The following is a 17,518-nucleotide window of genomic DNA, read 5'->3' as shown; positions in this document are numbered from 1 at the left end:
GCTGAGTAAAGCAGCAGTGCAGACAAGCTGCTGAGCCAGGGGAAGAGCAGCAGACAACATGCCAACAAGGCAGCTCAAGGACTGGGGTGGACGTAAAGAAGGGAGCGCTTGGAGCAGTGTCTTGCCAAGGCAATGAAGAGCTTTAAGTAGTTGTGACCCATTGCCAGACACTGAAACCTCTCCGCTCTCCCACAGAAGAGGGGTGCAAAAACAATCAGCCTGAAGGGTGAGCTGAGAGCCAGATGGCACGAGGATGTGTTTAACTCACCCGCTGTCCTGGGACATTTCAAACGGGGGTCACTCCGTGACCCAAAGCTACAAGAGACAGCAGGGCCTTGCTGCATCCGTCACACAGTTTGGATTTATCCGTTTGGATTCTGCCTCTTCTGAGGACAAAATTCCAATTTTAAAGGGCAACTGTACAAACAGGACATAGGAGTATTTATATTCCTCTCCAAACACCGACACAAGCAGCAGGGGTCTAGTGGGTGATTTATGAGGTGGGAATGCTTCTTTGAACTGGATGGTGGATGGGGGTTGCTCTCAGGAGTGGGGAGGAACAGAGGAGGGCTGGTTTTGCTGAGGAGCTCTCCCAGTGGCCCAGGTGGTCCCAGCTGCTGGCTACTCCAAATGAAGTTCTCTCCTTCCATTCTCCCTCTCTCTCACTCACATACAAAGTCAACACACCAGAGAAGGCCATTTTTCTTTTATTTATTTCCCAGAAGAGCTCTTCCTTGCACTTTTCAGACACGATACAAAACAAGCAACAGAACTTTGTTTCATAGACAGAAACAGTTTGTTGGAGTATAAAGAGTTACTGGTGATCGTTACTGAAGAATGTTGGCTTATTCCAGGGGCACTTCAGTATTCCTGAGGAATAATCATTGATTTCTCCTTCCTTCCCACTGGGATAGTCTTAGCCATTAGTCACTGTTCCTGTAAAGCAAGAAAGCTTATATTATTAAAAAGCCATTTGGTTCCTTACATGGAAGGTGCTGCAGGATGCAAAGCAAGTCACAGAGCTCTGTAACACCTGCCGAGGGTAAGGGAGCGTTTTCATCCTTTGCTAAAGCAAGAGGTTGTATATGGAGGAATTAAGCAGCTTTTTCCATGCCAGAAGCATAGCATGTTTTCACGCATAACCCTCTGTTCTGACAAACTGGGTACTTCAAAAAACCCCACATTATTGATCAAGTTAACTATTCACAGGCTGAAGAGAAATCAGACTGAAATCAAAGCCACAAAGAGCAAGAGGAAAGGCTGCAGTTGCTTTCTTGTGTTCTTGCACATCAGTATAAATCCACATTACTATCAAAGTACAGGACGGTGAGGTTTGGGTGATAACACAGGCTAAATAACCTGAAAACTAGGATATTTTCCATTTTGCAAGGAAATCTAGGCTGTGTAATTCACAGCCATAGCATTTTAAGCCTTGAAATAATTGTGACATTGATTTTAAATTCTGCTGAAGTCACAGTGAAAACTACTTGATCAAATTACTTAAAGAACCTCAGAATATTCTGACCACAAATTAGAACTCTGCTGCACTCTAAGTATTCTTTTGGTCTAGATGAATGGCTCCTGCACTGGGCTTGGGGTTTCCTGGTGGAATTTCTAACCCAAAGGATAGGCAGTGTGATAACCCAAGCTACAGCCACAACAGCTGCAAAGTCACTAGGACATCTCATTATTCAGTATCCTGAAGGTCCTCTGTCCTTTCTCATTCTGACTCAGGACTCAGAATTAAGAACTTGATCCTGAAGAATCAACAATCCCAACTGGGTAAAGACCTGAGTAACCTGGTCTGACCCCACAGCTAACCTCCATGACCTCCCTGAAATCCTTTCCAACTTGAGTTCTCCTGTGAACTTGACATGCTCAGAAAACTAGAAATAATTTTGACCAAGTTAATCCATATTACATTTCTCTCCAATAAAGGCAATTTTCTTGCAGATTCTATCATTTTGACAAGTTAGCATTTGAACAGAACTCAGTTTTGTAAAGAAAATCCTATGAAGTTTAGTTGTAACAAATTTTTCCAGGAAAAAAACCAGATGAGTGATAATGCAACAATATCTTCCGTGTTCCTAACCAAGAGAAATGAAATAATTTTGTTGTAATAACCCTGGAGCCATTACCCATGACATGACACTTGGGAGGGAATTAATGACATTAACCATTAGATGGCTTCGTCCATGTTTTCCCTCTCTCAGCCTCTTTGTGCCAGAGAAAGTCGTGGAGACAGTGCACTGGAAACTATTTGTCTTGTGCCATGCAGGCATCTGAAGTGTCCTTCCAGTTACCTCATGCTTCCAAGGACCACCCTGCTCCAGATTAGTCCTTAATCCAAAGAAAATCCCTTCCTAGGGTGACCAGACACTGTTTTCTGCTGCCCAACATCCCTAGGAACAAGCATCCTTGAATGAAAAATGCTCTCTCAGAACATGTGAGCAGCGCATTTATCACTCCCATGAAGCCACAGACATGTCACTCCAGCTTTTTTTTTTGGAGACATAAACTGGAGGAACACCCTCAGGATGGTGTGGAGTACTAACACATTTTAATGTTAACACATCCAGCCAAAAGAGACACAGAATTTTGATTCTGGGCAGTAGCTGGCAATGCTGATCAGCTGCATCCAAGTCAGTTTCTCTATACTGCTCTCCAAAAGATGTTATTTGTTGCAGAATCTTGTTACTATTTCCTTTTAACAGGCAGCTGGAGAGAATATTTGTAAGCAGCTATGTCTGCGAGGGCTGCAGAAGGCCGGGAAAAGCTCATCTGCCAGTAAATCCAAGAGGACTGGGCTCGACTTGCAGCTCTACAAGCACCAGGAGAAGCCTGGAAATGCCTGCAGGCCTCCTGCAGCAGGCAGAGCAGCCATACAGGAGGGATTTCTGCACTCTGTGTCCTGCATGAGAAGCTCCTGGCAGAATATTTTACCTCGGTACTTTCTGCAGTGCTAAAGTAACTGTAAATATGTCCTGGTGGATGCCCCACCACCAGCGGCACTGAAACCATTTACCCATGCCATGGCTCTGTGGATCCAAACACACACACACTTTCCTTTTGTTTCCAGGTGCCACAGTGATAAATTACCATGAGAACAGCCCCAGCTCTGGCACATGAAGAAATTAGGAAAACACTAATGGAGTCAGTTTGTGGACTGGTGCACTGCAGCCAGTTTGTGACTGCACAAATGGTTCCTGCTAATTAATCCATTCTTAAAAATTTTACTTCAGCATGGTAAAATATTTTAAAACATTTTACTTCAGTGTTAATACTGAACTCATTGAATTTATCCTCTTCAAAACTGTTTACAGGCTACATTTTTTTCCAGACTAACTACTGCATGACTACACAGACAAACAAGCCACAAAACTTAAAAATGATCAGTGTCTTCATATTGAAAAAAAACCCCAAAACCCAACAGAAGACCAAAGATCTGCTTCCACAGGCAGATCTACCCGACATGCCTGATGTGACTCTCAGTTTCTTCCCAGCTCATCTCTTTTAAAGTCTGAAGAACCTTAATACTACTTTAGTTTTTGTGCTTTTCTGACATGTATTTTTATTGTGTTTTCAGGTTGTAGGAAAAGCTAACTGCAGGATCTGTTAAACTAATTCCACTTATTCAGTCTAGTAAATGTACTGTTAAACACACCAGATATTAAAGAACAGGGTAACGTTCCAGCTTTGGCAACACAAGTTTCTTCCTACTAGCACTCCTTTGGGAAAGGCAGAGGGATATCCATGTAAATGGATAATCTGACTTATAATAAAGCAGTCACCAACCAATGGTAGCTCGCATTGTGTGCTGGTTTTGCACAGCCTGTTTTTTGGTAGCCTGCGGGGCCACAGAGGTGGCCACAGAGGTGGCTTCTGTGAGAAGCTACTGGAAGCTTCCACCATGTCCAGCAGAGCCAGCCCCTGATGGCTCTGAAGATGGGCAGGCTGCTGGCCAAGGCCAGGCCAATGAGATGATGGGAATGCCTCTGTGATGATACATTTAAGAAGAAAACCAAAACAAAGGTGCACAGCTTTTCTTCACCAAGGTCAGTGGGGAAGGAGGGGGAGGAGGTGCTCCAGGGGCCAGAGCCGAAATTCCTCTGCAGCTGTGGTGAGATCAGACTGAGCAGCTGTGCCCCTGCAGCCCCTGGGGACCAACGGGGGATGCAGAGATCCATTCACAGCCTCTGGGGATCCACGGGGGATGCAGGGATCCACCCCCAGCCCCTGGGGACCAATGGGGGATGCAGAGATCCACAGGGGATGCAGAGATCCAGCCCCAGCCCCTGGGGACCAACAGGGGATGCAGAGATCCACCCCCAGCCCCTGGGGATCCACGGGGGATGCAGAGATCCATTCACAGCCCCTCGGGACCAATGGGGGATGCAGAGATCCACCCCCAGCCCCTGGGGATACAGAGATCCATTCACAGCCCCTGGGGGTCCCCGGGGGATGCAGAGATCCACCCCCAGCCCCTGGGGATCCACGGGGGATACAGAGATCCATTCACAGCCCCTGGGGGTCCCCGGGGGATGCAGAGATCCACCCCCAGCCCGTGGCAGAGGTGCCCACACTGCAGTGGGTGGATGCCTGGAGGAGGCTGTGTTCCAGTGGAAGACCCCATGGGGAGAGGGCCCCTGTTTCCAGGCTGGAGCAGCCTGTCCTTGGAGGACTGCACCCCGTGGAAGAATGACCCATGCTGCAGCAGTTTTGGGAGGGACTCATATTGCAGCAGTTTTGGGAGGACTGCTGCTCATGAGAATGGACCCACACTGGAGAGGTTCATGGAGAACTGTCTCCCGTGGGAGGGACCCCAGGTCTCACAGGGGAAGGGCTCCTCTCCCAGAGAAAGGAAAGAAAACCTTGGGTGATGAACTGACCAAGATCCCCACCCTCCTGACCCCTGCACTGTGGGTGGGAAGGAGAGAGGGGCTGGGGGGAAAAAGGGGTTTCAAGGCCTTATTTTACTTCTCATTATCCTCCTCTAATTTTGTTAGTAATAAATTCACTTTGCAACTTGAACTTGTTTTCCCCTCGAAGTGTTTTTCTCCCGGTCCTTATCTCAACTCATGAACCTTTGGTTAATTTTTTTCTCTCTCCTCTGCCCAGCTGTGACAGGGGAGGGTAATCCAGGCTTTCCTGGGTACCTGGCATTGTGCCAGTGTCAAACCAGACATGTTGATACTTACTTTTACAAATTTACCATGGAGAAGATATGGAGACTGGAAGTCGTGTTGACAATTGGAATAAGCCATTCCTAACCCCATCCCCGACCCAAATGCAATAGGCCATGTCTTTCCTGTGGAAGAGCAAGCACAGAGGAAAAAGCGAAGTCAAGGAAAGCTGTTTGTTATAAATTGTTCTACACGCACCAAGAAAAACCGAATTACTGGAAGATGCATTCTAGACACTTTCAAGTTCTAAAATCCTCCAAAGCAGTCCACTACAGAAGAAGAGTAACAGTAACACATGTTTAGAATTTAACAGAAAGTAATGTCTGAATTCAAGGTATCACCGAAACCTATTCTGTTTTAAAGCACAGCTGAAGAACTAAGATCAGTTCTAAAGCCCTGGTGAGGCTGGCATAAACTGAAGTCTAGACACATGTCTCCAGTGATTTGGCTCAGGCTCTCCTGCCATTCCAGAATCTGAGCTGAGCACAGGAGGAGCTCAGGGAGGTGCCATGGATAACAACCTTGTTACAACAGCTGGAAGTGTTGGGAACTCCATTTCAATGGAAAAGACAGGCCAAACAATGGAAGAATTGGTCAAACAAGCTGATTACCTTCTACATGCCTCAAAAGCGTCTAGCTGTACCTTCAACAGATGGACAGTGGGAAGCCAGGCAGCCAAGATTAATGCAGTGTACTTACTTTTGAAGAAGATGACTGAGAAAACAATTCCTAATCCAAATCCAGCACCTGTAAGAAGAAATGCAGTGGGTGAGGACAAAGATAAAGCAAAGTCATGGAAAATGATTTAGTTCTTTACAGTAAGTCTTTATTCCAACTCAGGAATATCAGACTATGAACATCAGCCTGTGACTATCCAGCTACATGCTATTTCAGCACACCCAACCAGAGAGTTCTTACATAACAAATCTGAAAAAACCAATTCTTGTTTTCTTAAGCCAATTCACATTAGAATCCCAACATATGTAATAAGTACATTATCAGAAATATCTGGGGAAAAAAACAGACTCTCATCCTGGGGAAAGTTCCTGAATTTCTGTCACTATCTACAATGTGGAATTAAAATTTATTTGGCTCATTGTCAGCAAATGAGAAGCACTTTAAACGAAAACTTATTGTGTCCTTGAGCTTCAAATTCTGCAGATGAATATCTCATTGTATTTCGTTTATCTCACTACTTTAAGTGCTTCAATGTGTGTCCCGAGGGCAGCAGAACTTTGAAGCTTTGTGTTACCCTATACCTTACAAAGAAAGCTCCAGGCTGCTTATCTTTCACATCCCCAACATTCATTATGGAGCATATTTAAACACATTAGGAATGAATGACTTTTCACATCCTTATATTATACACAGAAATAACTGCAGCAGTGGAAACAAAATTATTCAGCGTCACTAAAAAAACTCAGCATATTCAAAAATAATCTTTCGCTTTCCTTGGAAGGTGAGCTTATGATTTTGTGTAAGATGTCAGACAAGTCTGTAAAACTCCTCTCAGGACCAAAAGAAATCACAGTGAAAACTTGCAGCTGAGTGGGCAAATTCTACCTTTAATTATGTCCACTGAGAAGAATAATTTTAGATAAGGCACGGAAGTACAAAAGTTTGAAAAAAGAAAAAAAAAATCAGTCGTGCACATCCTCATTAAAAACCAAACCAACAGCTTCAGATTTATTTTGCAGCAAACACATCCTGTTATAGGTTTCAACTCTCTCCTTGCAATACAAGAAATTAAATATTATGAGTTTGTTAATTAAAATGCATCCTTTTTTAATATTCCTAAAAGCACATGGTCCCGTTGAATGCATTAGTAAATGGGTTGAGTACAGAACAGTGCCAAGGAATCCTGTACTCTCGTGGCATATGGGATGCTGTTTCTTTTTTTTTTTTTTTTAAGTTTCCTTGTGCTCTTCAAAATTTTTTCCTTGTAAAAAGTGCATTGATAGTTTCTATTGAAGAACAGATTACTCAAAGCATACTTGACATCCTCAGTACATCAGGGTGCACCACCCTGTACCTTAACTAAGCATCCCATGTATTTTGTTGATGATAAGCCCCTGAATATTAGGACAGAGGTAAGCAAACATGATCTGAGCAAAGCGCCCCACGTTCACTCTCTGTTAGGACTCTGCTCTCCGTACTTACTGAGAGCTGCAAAAGGGTTTGAAAACCCTCTTCATTTTACTACAGATCTGCAGTTGTGCCAGAGGTAACTACTTTACCAGGTCATTACAACTTCGGAGTAGGCTTACAAAACACGCAGGAAGAGCTCTGACCGCCCGCCAAGCAATCCTGACATAACTGCCCCAGACACTTCAGAGCCCGAGCGCTGCACTGAAGGTCAGGTTTTCACCCTAATCATTTGCACAGCTAAGGCAAAGTCTGGGATCCTCAGGTGTCTGCTCAGAGCCCCAGGGTTTTGTGCCTTTCAGACAGTAGAAGACACTCCTTGGAGCAGCTCATTCAGACTCGTGCACTGAGCAATGTTCATCTGCGGCCTGGAAGAGACATCAGGCCTCCCTCAGAGGCACAGCTCACCCCTCTAGCCCCCCAGCCCCCTCCCAGCAGAGCCTTCCTGCCCTACCTTTGCTGTAGTCCAGCTGGTGCTGGCTCTCTCACGGTGTTCATGCCACCGAGGATAATCACTGTCTTCCAGGATCCATCCCACGTGGGGCCCTGGGCTGGATCCTCTGCCAGCCCGTTCCCACAGCCCGTACTGAGCTGGCTTGCTTTGGGCTGTTGCACTTGGGGGCTGATGAGGACTCGGTGGGGGGATTCTCTCTGCTCAGACTGTTTGGAGTGCCCAGCTCAGCAGCCTTGCCACGAGGGAGCAATCCTTGTCCTACAGTTCCTGTCCTTGGGAAGATCCCCTCTGCCAATCCAAACAGCTTAGCTAATCAATGAGAAATGATTTACAGGATGACAAATCCTGCATCATCTCCATGCATAGCCTGGGCAGTTTCTAATGTCACCACATTTTCCATGTTCCCAGTCAAACCCACATTCTTCTCACCAGCCTAGTGGTGAACTGCTTCCTGTCTTGTCTTAACACAACCCTGCACTAAGGAAGCAGCTATAATTAATACAGTTTCTTTCCATTTACTTCCAAAAATTATCATTATCTCGTACTCACTTCACCTCCTTCAGATGTTCTCTCACATTACAGCCCCTCTGTAATGGCTGCACTCACATGCCATCAATGCTGCTTCCTGTTGGCCATGGGGGAAGCTACAGGATACACTTAAAAGGTGAAGAATTTATTATTTATGTCAACTGCAATTCAGACTAAGTCTGAAACACAAACTAGGCCTTCCCCCACACCAACACCACTGTTAAACAGATGTGGTCCAGCGTGACTGGCTCAGGAAAAACTACTCTGTCTTAAGAAAGCTTTTACTGAAGCAGCTTGTTTGAAGGGATTGTTTTCTTCATGCAAATGCATTTTGATGCATTTTTACAAGGTATCACTGCACTTTATTCCAGCTGTAAGGAGTCTAGAGCAACAATGAGTACCCAAAAATGATGGGAGGATAGCTAAGACCCTGCTTCAAGTAATGAAAATGCTACAGAGAAGTGAAGGAGGGGATCTTACAGCTAATGGGTTCTGGCCTTCTGTGCCAGAAGGGAACTTGAGAAACAAAGCCAAAAAAGCACCTTAGCTGTCCTAATCTGACAGACAGCTCGGGTCACCCCTCTCCTGACTGAGGCACAGCCTGTGCTCAAAGCCATTGTGATCACAACGTCCTGTCCATTAGGAACACCAGCTCTGCCCCTCACACCAGCCACTGCATGTACAGCATTTGCTCTTTTCTACTTGGTTTGAACAGTTAGGAGCTGGTTTTAACTTAAAATCAGAGCCTTCAGCTACATTTAATTCCTTAGCCCTCTTTCTGCGGGAAGTTTGTCACTCATCTTCATTCCACTAGAAAGTATTTGTGGTTATGTGGTCATTTCCTGTGTCTCCAAGACCAAGGGGGAGCAAAACCATCTTGCCTCAGGAGCAAAGTAATGCATTTCACTTTAATTCTATATAAAGTTACACCAGAGATAAACAATGGCAGAGCTGATGATGAGTTTTACAGGTTTAAGTTCTCACATGCTCCATTTCCTCTTAAAGAGGCAACATGTCGCTTCAAAGAGCCTCCCACCTGACCAGGGGACGCTCCAGCTGTTCCTCCTAAAGAGCAGCACCTCTAGGCCAGGCTTTAACTTCATAACAATAAAACATGAAAGGTTTATCTTACAATAAAAACAAACGAACATGGAAAAGCAAAGGGCTTGATCCACGCCAGGCACATTTTCCCTCCCTTTCTTGCCTGACAGACTCTTTGGAGGAGAAGGCCACAGGAAAGAGTACAACCCATTTTTCACCTTCTCTGACAGTTTAAAATGTTTAACTAGAAAAACAGCCTCTTCCACCCCACATTCATCACTCCAGCCTAAACTCATTTACAGTGTCAACAGGGGACAGGACACTTGTGTGGACACCTCAGCCCTGCTCCCCGCTATGCAGCGCAGCCACACGGAATTGGCATTAGGCAGCAAGCCCAGGCACCAAAACTTCTTCTTTCTCCTTTTTTTGGCTCCTACACCTTCCAAGAAAAACGTCCTGGTACCTCCAATCAATCTAACATGCAGGAGAGCACACGCTGTATACCCTACAGGACATCATAAAAGTGTCTCGGAGAGAAACACAAATCTTCAGGATGGGCTCCTGCCCGGTAAGAACATCTGGGAAAAGCTCTTTCTATAAATTTAATCAGCAGTCACTCCAACAGTGATACTACACGGTTCTTTCCTAGGCTACCCAAGTAGCTGCAGGCTGAGGCAGCTACTAACACAGCCACACCTAGATGTACTTTGCTTCAAGAGCTTGAAACTTAAAATAGAAGGATTAAAATATGCTCATTGACATCTGGCAGATGTGCTGCTGTTACTATAGCAGCTGGAAGGTTTTCAATTACTTAATCCCAAAATGAAAACTGTTCTTTTCCTTCGCCATTCCACACACACTAATACAAAACTGAGAGCTTCAGCCTCCAATCCCACTCTGATAAAATACATAAAGAATTGCTTTGTAAAAATGTGGAGGGAAGTTGCCTTCATACACCAGGGCCTTCACAGGGCAGCACTTAGCACCAGTTAGAAATCCGAGACCATGAAATCACTTATTTACGGAGAGAATTAATTTCAAGCAGACTCTTTGCAAGGTCTTAGTGGCAGGAATCAGATTTTCTTCAAACACCAACTTTGAAGCTTTCATTCCCATCTCCCCTGTGGTGTGGATTGTTTGCAGAGCAGACAGAAAAATGAGCATGGACACTAGAAGAAAACACAGTGAAATTATATACCAAGTACCCAAGAAAGAAGCAGAAAAAAAGAGAGTTTTGTTTTATACTAGCATCTGACTTGGAATTTTTGATTATAATGATATTTGGATATTAATATTTTGTTATTCCAACATGCTTTCAGGGGTTGCTTTCACCCTTAAGCACTCAGGGTCAGGTCAAGTGCTGCTCCAAGGCACACCCGGGGTAAACACCAGCACTGCTGCAAGGCACAGGCAGCAGCACCACGGGTCTGTGATGTCCCAAGGAACCACAGTGACACTGTACCAGAAGCTGCAACCTCACACCACAGACTGGTGGATGAACCCAGACACCTGAGGGCACAAACGTTTTCTCCCTCCTTTAAAGGGGGAAAGGGACAGGAGTGGAAGCTGCTCTATGATGACACAGTGCAACTTCCCTGTGAAGGTGAGGAGGTCCTGCCACAGATTTCCCAGAGAAGCTGGAACGTAGAAGTGTCCAGGGCCAGGGTGGACTGGATGAGCTTTAGATGCCTCCCATCCCAAACCATTCTGGGATTCTGTGATCAGTGATGCACCAAGCTTTTAGACAAATCAGGGCTGTGCTTGCTTTAGAAGCTCCTAGATAAGAAATCAGCAATTTTCTCATAACACAGAAAATATCCCTCTGCCAGGAAACTTTACCTTGTCTTACTGCAATTACATGTTCTGCTAATAAAAACAGTAACACTGCTGAGAAGAAAGATTTAGCAGGAGTAAACACCACTCTCAAGGCTTTTGCAGACCAGCTGTGAGGGTTGGCAAGGCTGCTGCTTCACACCCACCCAGCACAGGCTGGCCAGTACTGACGTCTGCTGGCCCAGCTCAGAAACAGAGGCAACTGAGAGCAAGAAGAGTTTCAGGGGTGTCTCACCGGCAGGAATGAAGAGAAAAGGAGCCTGATCCTTCTCAAACCTCTTGCTATTCATTTACTATCGCTAAGGATGTGCCAGCAGCCCTAAAAACATTTTCTCAGAAAACTGTTTCTGATATAAAAAAAACAACAAAGTCTTGTTCCCACGTACTGCTCTAATTCTCAAGGACCAAACTTCAGGATATCACTTGGCTACAGTCTCTTTCCTCTGGGCACTGCCACCTCCAAAAAAGGCAGAGCTGGCATCTTGTCAATGCACTAAAGCAGAGCTTCAGGAAGTCGGGGCCTTTTGGGCTCGTTTCCCGTGGAGAAGAGCTTGGAGGTCTGGGGTTTGCAGAGGCTGCAGATGGATTGTCACAGCTCTTCTCTCAGGTTCCTTTGCTCCAAGGGCCACCAAGAGCAGGCTGGAACAGCTGGTGGGGCACACCCCAGCAGGGCACAGCTCCCTGACTCACCCAGAGCCAGCCAAGGGAACAGCAGGGCACAATGCACTTAGGAGGAGACCTGGATTCCTAAAGAGTTTCCTGTCTTTTTCTTCCAACAGAAGATAATACCCCCTTAATCTGTAAATGGACATTGTATTCAGAGCTCTGCTAACATCATAACTAAAAATTGCTGTTAGATTTTGGACTAAAAGCCTATTCTGAGAACAGCACTGCCCACCTCTTCCAAGGAAAACATTTTTTATTGTCTGTACTGCCTCCCTGCACAGCCTGAGCCATGAGCAGCTCATATTTACACTACTTGGTCTGCTGCAAGACACAACTAGTAGAGCTGGATCTTCTGTACAACCAGGAAAAATAACTCGGGGTTCCAACAAAGCTCACACAACAATGCAGCTGTGTGCTCACATAATATCCATGTTCTCCAGCACTAAAAACAAAATCCCAAAGGGGTTTGGAACAAGCCTTCTGGCCTGGTAGCCATGACTGGATGGCCATGATAACAGCTGCCAAGCAAAAAAACACTTCAAAACAGGAATTTCAGGATTTTTGTATATTTAGACAAAGTTTAATCCAGTTTTCAGAAAGTGTAATCAAGTTTTATCATTATACAGGCTGACTTTATCCTATTCATAGCCATGTGAAGGATTATTTAAAAATACTGACATTGCAGTCCATACAATGCTTCTTTCTGAAATATTCAATCTGTGGAATGACACAAACAATACAATTTCATCCTTGCCATTAAGAGAACAACTATTCAAGCAGGCCAGATGATGAAAGGCAGAAGAAATCATGTTAACAGTTGCAGAATTCAAAGTGCCCTTTTCTCTTAAAAGAAATCCCTATTAAATGGAAATTAGAAGCATTTTATTTTCAGATGTCAAAACAGAGGATTAGAGGAAAATGAAATCACTACACTGGGTTATTTACAAGCTTCCAGGCTGGATTTTGGTCAATCACAGACATACATCAAAACATTTCTCTCCTGAAAAATAAATTAACTTCAACACAGCAACTTCACACACACAAGTCAAGAAGCAAACAGCTTCCCTAGGATTACCTTCCAGTATCAGGAAAATTACAGCCTTCAACTCATTTAAAACAACAACAGCTTCAAAACAAACCAAGGCATGAGGGCACATAAACCTCCCTCTCTTCCACACTACTCTTTATTGCCTCTGTCCCCTGGTAACAGCACATAATAATAATTTGTCCAAAATTACAGCCTTTCAACAAAAAAAACCACCTCTGTCAATCTTCTGTGAGTAATTGTCCTTCCAAATAAACAGCCATGAACTATCAATCAGTTAAACAAACAAACCAACCCTTTGAACAGGGTTTGGAGCCTGCAGGATGGAGGAAGACCACGGCAGTGTTTACTTCATCACCCCTCCTCTGCAGAGCTCTACTGATGAAAAGGAAGAAATGGCTGTGAAGGCTGGAGACGACACGGGAACTGAGGAAGGTTTGCAAGCTAGGAAGGAAAGGAAAGCCAGGCTAGTTCAAGCCTCTGTTCCCACCTGCCAAACAAACAGGTTTTCTGTAAGAAAGTAACAAGTAGCTTTCCTGCATGAAAATCAGTATCAGAATTTTAAAAAGGAACAGACAGTTAAATTATTTAAATGACTGCCTCGGTGAAAAGCCCTGAGGATGGTGCAAAGCCAGAGCCAGCAGGACCCGGACTGTCTGTCAGAAACCCCCTGGTCAGCTGAGAAAGCACAAGCCAGTCCTCTGCACACTGAGCTCACAACTACCTCTGGAATGGAAGAGGAACAAAACCACCTGGATATAGCCTCATCATCAGCAAAACAAATAAATATCATGCTAATAAAAACGAGGTGACCACAAGCTCCACTTAACAATGGTTTAATGTTCTGAGCAGGCATAAAAAGGTTTACCTACTCTTTGAAATGAAATCCTGTCCTAACAACGCCTGACAACATCCTCTGTTTGGAACCAACAGGAAAAAGTTAATACTAAATTACAAGATCCACACAGGTAGCGACCAAGAGCTCAAAAACATAATACAGCATTTCAAAAGATGCAACACAAGATAAATATTTCTTTTGGAAGCTTTAGTGGCAGGAAATCAAATTTTTTTCAGGAGCCTGGTCTCCAGCTAAAACAGTATTGCACAACTACAAACAGAGCTAAGGACAAACCCTGACTTACACAGGGATCCTGATGGGCTAAGGACAGGCAGCACAGCCCCAGCTGCAATTCAAACCAAATTTTTGCTAATAAAGCCAGCCTGGCAGCTCAACCTCTCCTTCTCCCCTTTTCTGTCTCCCATGTCCCACCAGCCCCCAAACTAATCCACAGGAGTTATCTGTACACAGCTCTCACAGCCACTGGGAAATGTCCTGCATGCAAGGCTCCAGAAATTCAGTGCTTTGCCTTATTTAGAGAGACTGGAATGGGAAAACACTGGGCTAATCAGAATGTTTGTTTTTCCCCAGCCATTGGCTGGGAAGATCTCCCTGGCTGTAGCACTTGGGAAGGATGTAAAGGAGTGTTTGGGAAGGAAATCGTGGCCACAAAAGGGAGAAGTCTGACAAAAAAGACGTTTACCAAGTCCTGTATCCAATGTAACAACTATATCCTCAAGTAAAAAAATTTATTTTCTTTCCAGTACAACAACCACCCTTGATAATTTATACTGGAAACTCCAGCAAACTTTGCAGTAATATTACAAAACCAATCAACCCAACCGCTCAGAGTTTTAATGTCCCTGCAGAGAAAACAATCATTCCCACTGGGATACCACGGAAAAATGTGTGCCGTCAGCACAAAACTCACGCAGGAGGTTGCCAGCACAAATGCTTCAGCTACTGATCAATTGTAAAAGCACACAAACCAGAAAAGTGCCCTCACACACGAAGAGGGCCACGCATCTGAGCCCAGCCCACCGGGTTTGGTGAGAAGATAAAGAGATGCAGCACAGGTGTCCCCTTTGGGCAGCCTGATGAAAAACCTGAGTTTGCCCGAGATCTCTCCTCAGCATCCTCACAAAGCCAACGCTGGCAATCCTCAGACTGGAGCCCCAGTGCACAAAGCAAAGCAGGGTCTCGTTCTTCTGTCGCCCCTTCAGGCTGGAAGAAAACCCCAAACGGAGACGAAAAGCCCACAGAAGAGCCAGGAGTGCAGGTGACAGGCACCAAGCTAAGGGCTGCACACACCTGGAGGACAGGGCTGTCCAGAGGGACCTGGACAAGCTCCAGGAGTGGCCCATGGGAATCCCATGAGGTTTAACAAGAGCAGGTGCTGCACGTGGGTCAGGACAAATCCCAGGATGAATCCAGGCTAAGGGATGAAGAGAGCAGGAGCAGCCCTAGAGAGAAGGACCCAGGAGTGCTGTGGTGAGAGCTGGGCACGACCCAGGCAGAAACTCCCTGTGCCGATCCCCCAGCGTGGGCAGCAGGAAAGGGGGGACCCAGCCCCTGTGCCCCACTCAGGTGAGATCCCACCTGCAGAGTGCCCCAGCCCTGGAAGGACCTGGAGCTGCTGGAGAGAGTCCAGAGGATGCACCAGGAAGATCAGAGGAATGGAGCAGCTCTGCTGGGAGGAAAGGCTGAGAGAATTGAGATTGTTCAGCCTGGAAAAAAGAAGGTTTTGGGGTGACCTCATTGCAGCCTTCCAGTGCCTAAAGGGAACTGACAGGAAAGAGGGAAAGAAACTGTTTGCAAGGGCCTGGAGATACAGGACAAGGGGGAATGGCTGCCCAATGACAGAGGCAGGATTATGGTCGCATAAGGTGAAAAAATTCTTCCCTGTGAGGGTGGGCAGGCCCTGGCACAGGGTGCCCAGAGAAGCCGTGCCTGCCCCTGGATCCCTGGCAGTGCCCAAGGCCAGGCTGGAAGGGGCTGGGAGCAGCCTGGGACAGTGGAAGGTGTGCCTGCCCATGGCAGGGGTGGGACAAGATGAGCTGTAAGGTCCCTTCCAGCACAAACCACTCTGGGATTCTGCGAAACCAACCCCGTATCCACTTCCTTCAGCCTCCAAGGCAGAGGATGTACAGGACTCTGACATGTACAGCTGCAGTGTGGAACAAGTTCTTGTTTATAATTTGGCATACTTAATATTTTATGATAAAGCAACCAATTCTATGGAAACATAAACATGTCCAGATATGTTTGTCAGACAAACCTGAGTAGAATTTCATAAGGAAAAACACTGCTCTGGAGCACTTGACACTTTTCAAAGGTCTGTTATAAACAATGGAAGTTTCAGTTTACTTAAAATTATTAAACATCTTTTCTAATGGAAAAGTATTATGCAACTAAAACCCCTGAGTTCCTCATCAGCTTTCAAGCAGAAGGCCGCTGCTGCTACAAGAAATAAACATTCACATTTCCCAGATATTATTTATGGTTCTAAAAGAGACATCTGCACCAACATGGAACGACATGTTGTGTCAGACACTGCATTTCTTGCTCTACACACTGCACTTGAAGATTCACGCATTTTGTGAAGCCACAAGCTCTGCCTGGTGTCACTCTGCAGCCAGTCACAGGGTGAGCATGGTACTGCCACCACAGCCACCACCACCCTTAAAACTCACAGCACTCAGTGAACCTCGGCAATGCTTTGCTGCAGAAAACCGAGGCATGTGCATAACTCTCACTTTAAGGACAAATAAATACGGGGAAAAAACCAACAGAACGGTTCCCCTGCTTGACGAAAAGGCAGAGCTCCAGGGCTGGGACAGGGACGGTGCTTCTCAATGTCACACTCCACACGCTGTAGTAAGTGACACGTGCCAAAGCCCTCAGCGTGTCACGCTGCCTATTGCTTTTAATAAACGCAGCCCCCTCGCACACGGAGCGGCGTGAGCAGCTCTGCCCAGACTGACTCCAAACCCACCGGCGCAGCAAAGCCGAAGGCGGCCGAGGTCGCGGCACGCCAGGAACCGGTCGTGCCTGCCCGCCGCTCATTCATTCCGGCCGGGAGGCCGCCCCGATTTCCTACGGAGCCCAGATTTCCCACGGAAACCTCTTACCTTCAACACAGGGAGTAGCCAGAGGTCAAACGCGCCCGGACCGCGGTAAGCCGGGGCCGGGCCGGGGCGCAGAACTGGGAGCGGGCCCGGCAGGGGTCCGAGCCTACGGCCAAGGTCACCTTGCCAGGCCCGGGGCCGCTGGCTCTACCCGACGCCGGGGGCAGCGATGAGAGCGGATCCTCCGGACACCCTGAGCCCCTCCCGGGCTCGCAACCGCTCTAAGGCGAACCTGGGGCGCCGGGGGACAGTGGCCCCCGCGCCGCGGGGACACGCCGGCGGCGGCTCTCCCAGGCTCGGGGAGCCCGGGGGGGACCATCACCGCTCTTCCCCGGGCCCTCCCGCTCCGCCGTGTCCGTACCACCCTTACCCAGCTTGACGGCGGAGTCTGCCACACACCGGTCCCACTTCCTGCCCAGGTCGCCCTCCGACGCCATCTTACCCGTCCCCTCACCTCCTCCCCCGCGCAACTCTCGCGAGACCTGGTGCTCCACCTATCGCACGCACCGGCCGATCTCGCGAGATTTCCCTGTCGTAGCCATGGTAACCAACTGGAGGGTGTCATGGCCGCCGCGCCCGACCTTGGGCTCGGCCCAAAATCCCCTTTTTCCCCGTAGGATCCGGCCCAAACGCCATTGCCCCCCGTAAGACCGGGCT

The 17,518-nt window shown here is 46.7% G+C and overlaps 1 protein-coding gene and 1 long non-coding RNA gene across 2 annotated transcripts; both read right to left on the bottom strand.

The window, feature by feature from the left end:
- Nucleotides 1–690: 690 nt before the first annotated feature.
- On the bottom strand, nt 691–17,344 carry MICOS10 (mitochondrial contact site and cristae organizing system subunit 10). The gene is made up of 4 exons (XM_038159858.1): nt 17,232–17,344; nt 5,883–5,930; nt 5,199–5,308; nt 691–936 (listed from the first exon to the last, which is right to left on the bottom strand). Exons 1-4 carry the CDS (start codon nt 17,296–17,298, stop codon nt 928–930), a joined length of 234 nt encoding a protein of 77 aa, XP_038015786.1. The 5' UTR covers nt 17,299–17,344; the 3' UTR covers nt 691–927.
- LOC119710589 lies at nt 7,077–16,857 on the bottom strand. Its single transcript, XR_005259576.1, has 2 exons — nt 15,333–16,857; nt 7,077–15,196 (listed from the first exon to the last, which is right to left on the bottom strand). It is a non-coding gene; the product is annotated as an uncharacterized LOC119710589 (long non-coding RNA).
- Nucleotides 17,345–17,518: the final 174 nt, after the last annotated feature.

Source organism: Motacilla alba, chromosome 21 (genome assembly GCF_015832195.1).
Source record: "Motacilla alba alba isolate MOTALB_02 chromosome 21, Motacilla_alba_V1.0_pri, whole genome shotgun sequence".
Lineage (NCBI taxonomy): Eukaryota > Metazoa > Chordata > Aves > Passeriformes > Motacillidae > Motacilla > Motacilla alba.
Note: the sequence above shows the minus strand (reverse complement) of the source record. Positions and strands in the feature narration are given on the sequence as shown.

Coding starts and splice junctions, on each gene's coding strand:
- MICOS10 (XM_038159858.1), bottom strand. CDS start 17,298: ATGGCGTCGGAGGGCGACCTGGGCAGGAAGTGGGACCGGTGTGTGGCA. Junction 5,931..17,231: donor AGACTCCGCCGTCAAGCTGG/GTAAGGGTGGTA, acceptor TTCTTCTTACAG/GTGCTGGATTTGGATTAGGA. Junction 5,309..5,882: donor CTCAGTCATCTTCTTCAAAA/GTAAGTACACTG, acceptor GCTCTTCCACAG/GAAAGACATGGCCTATTGCA.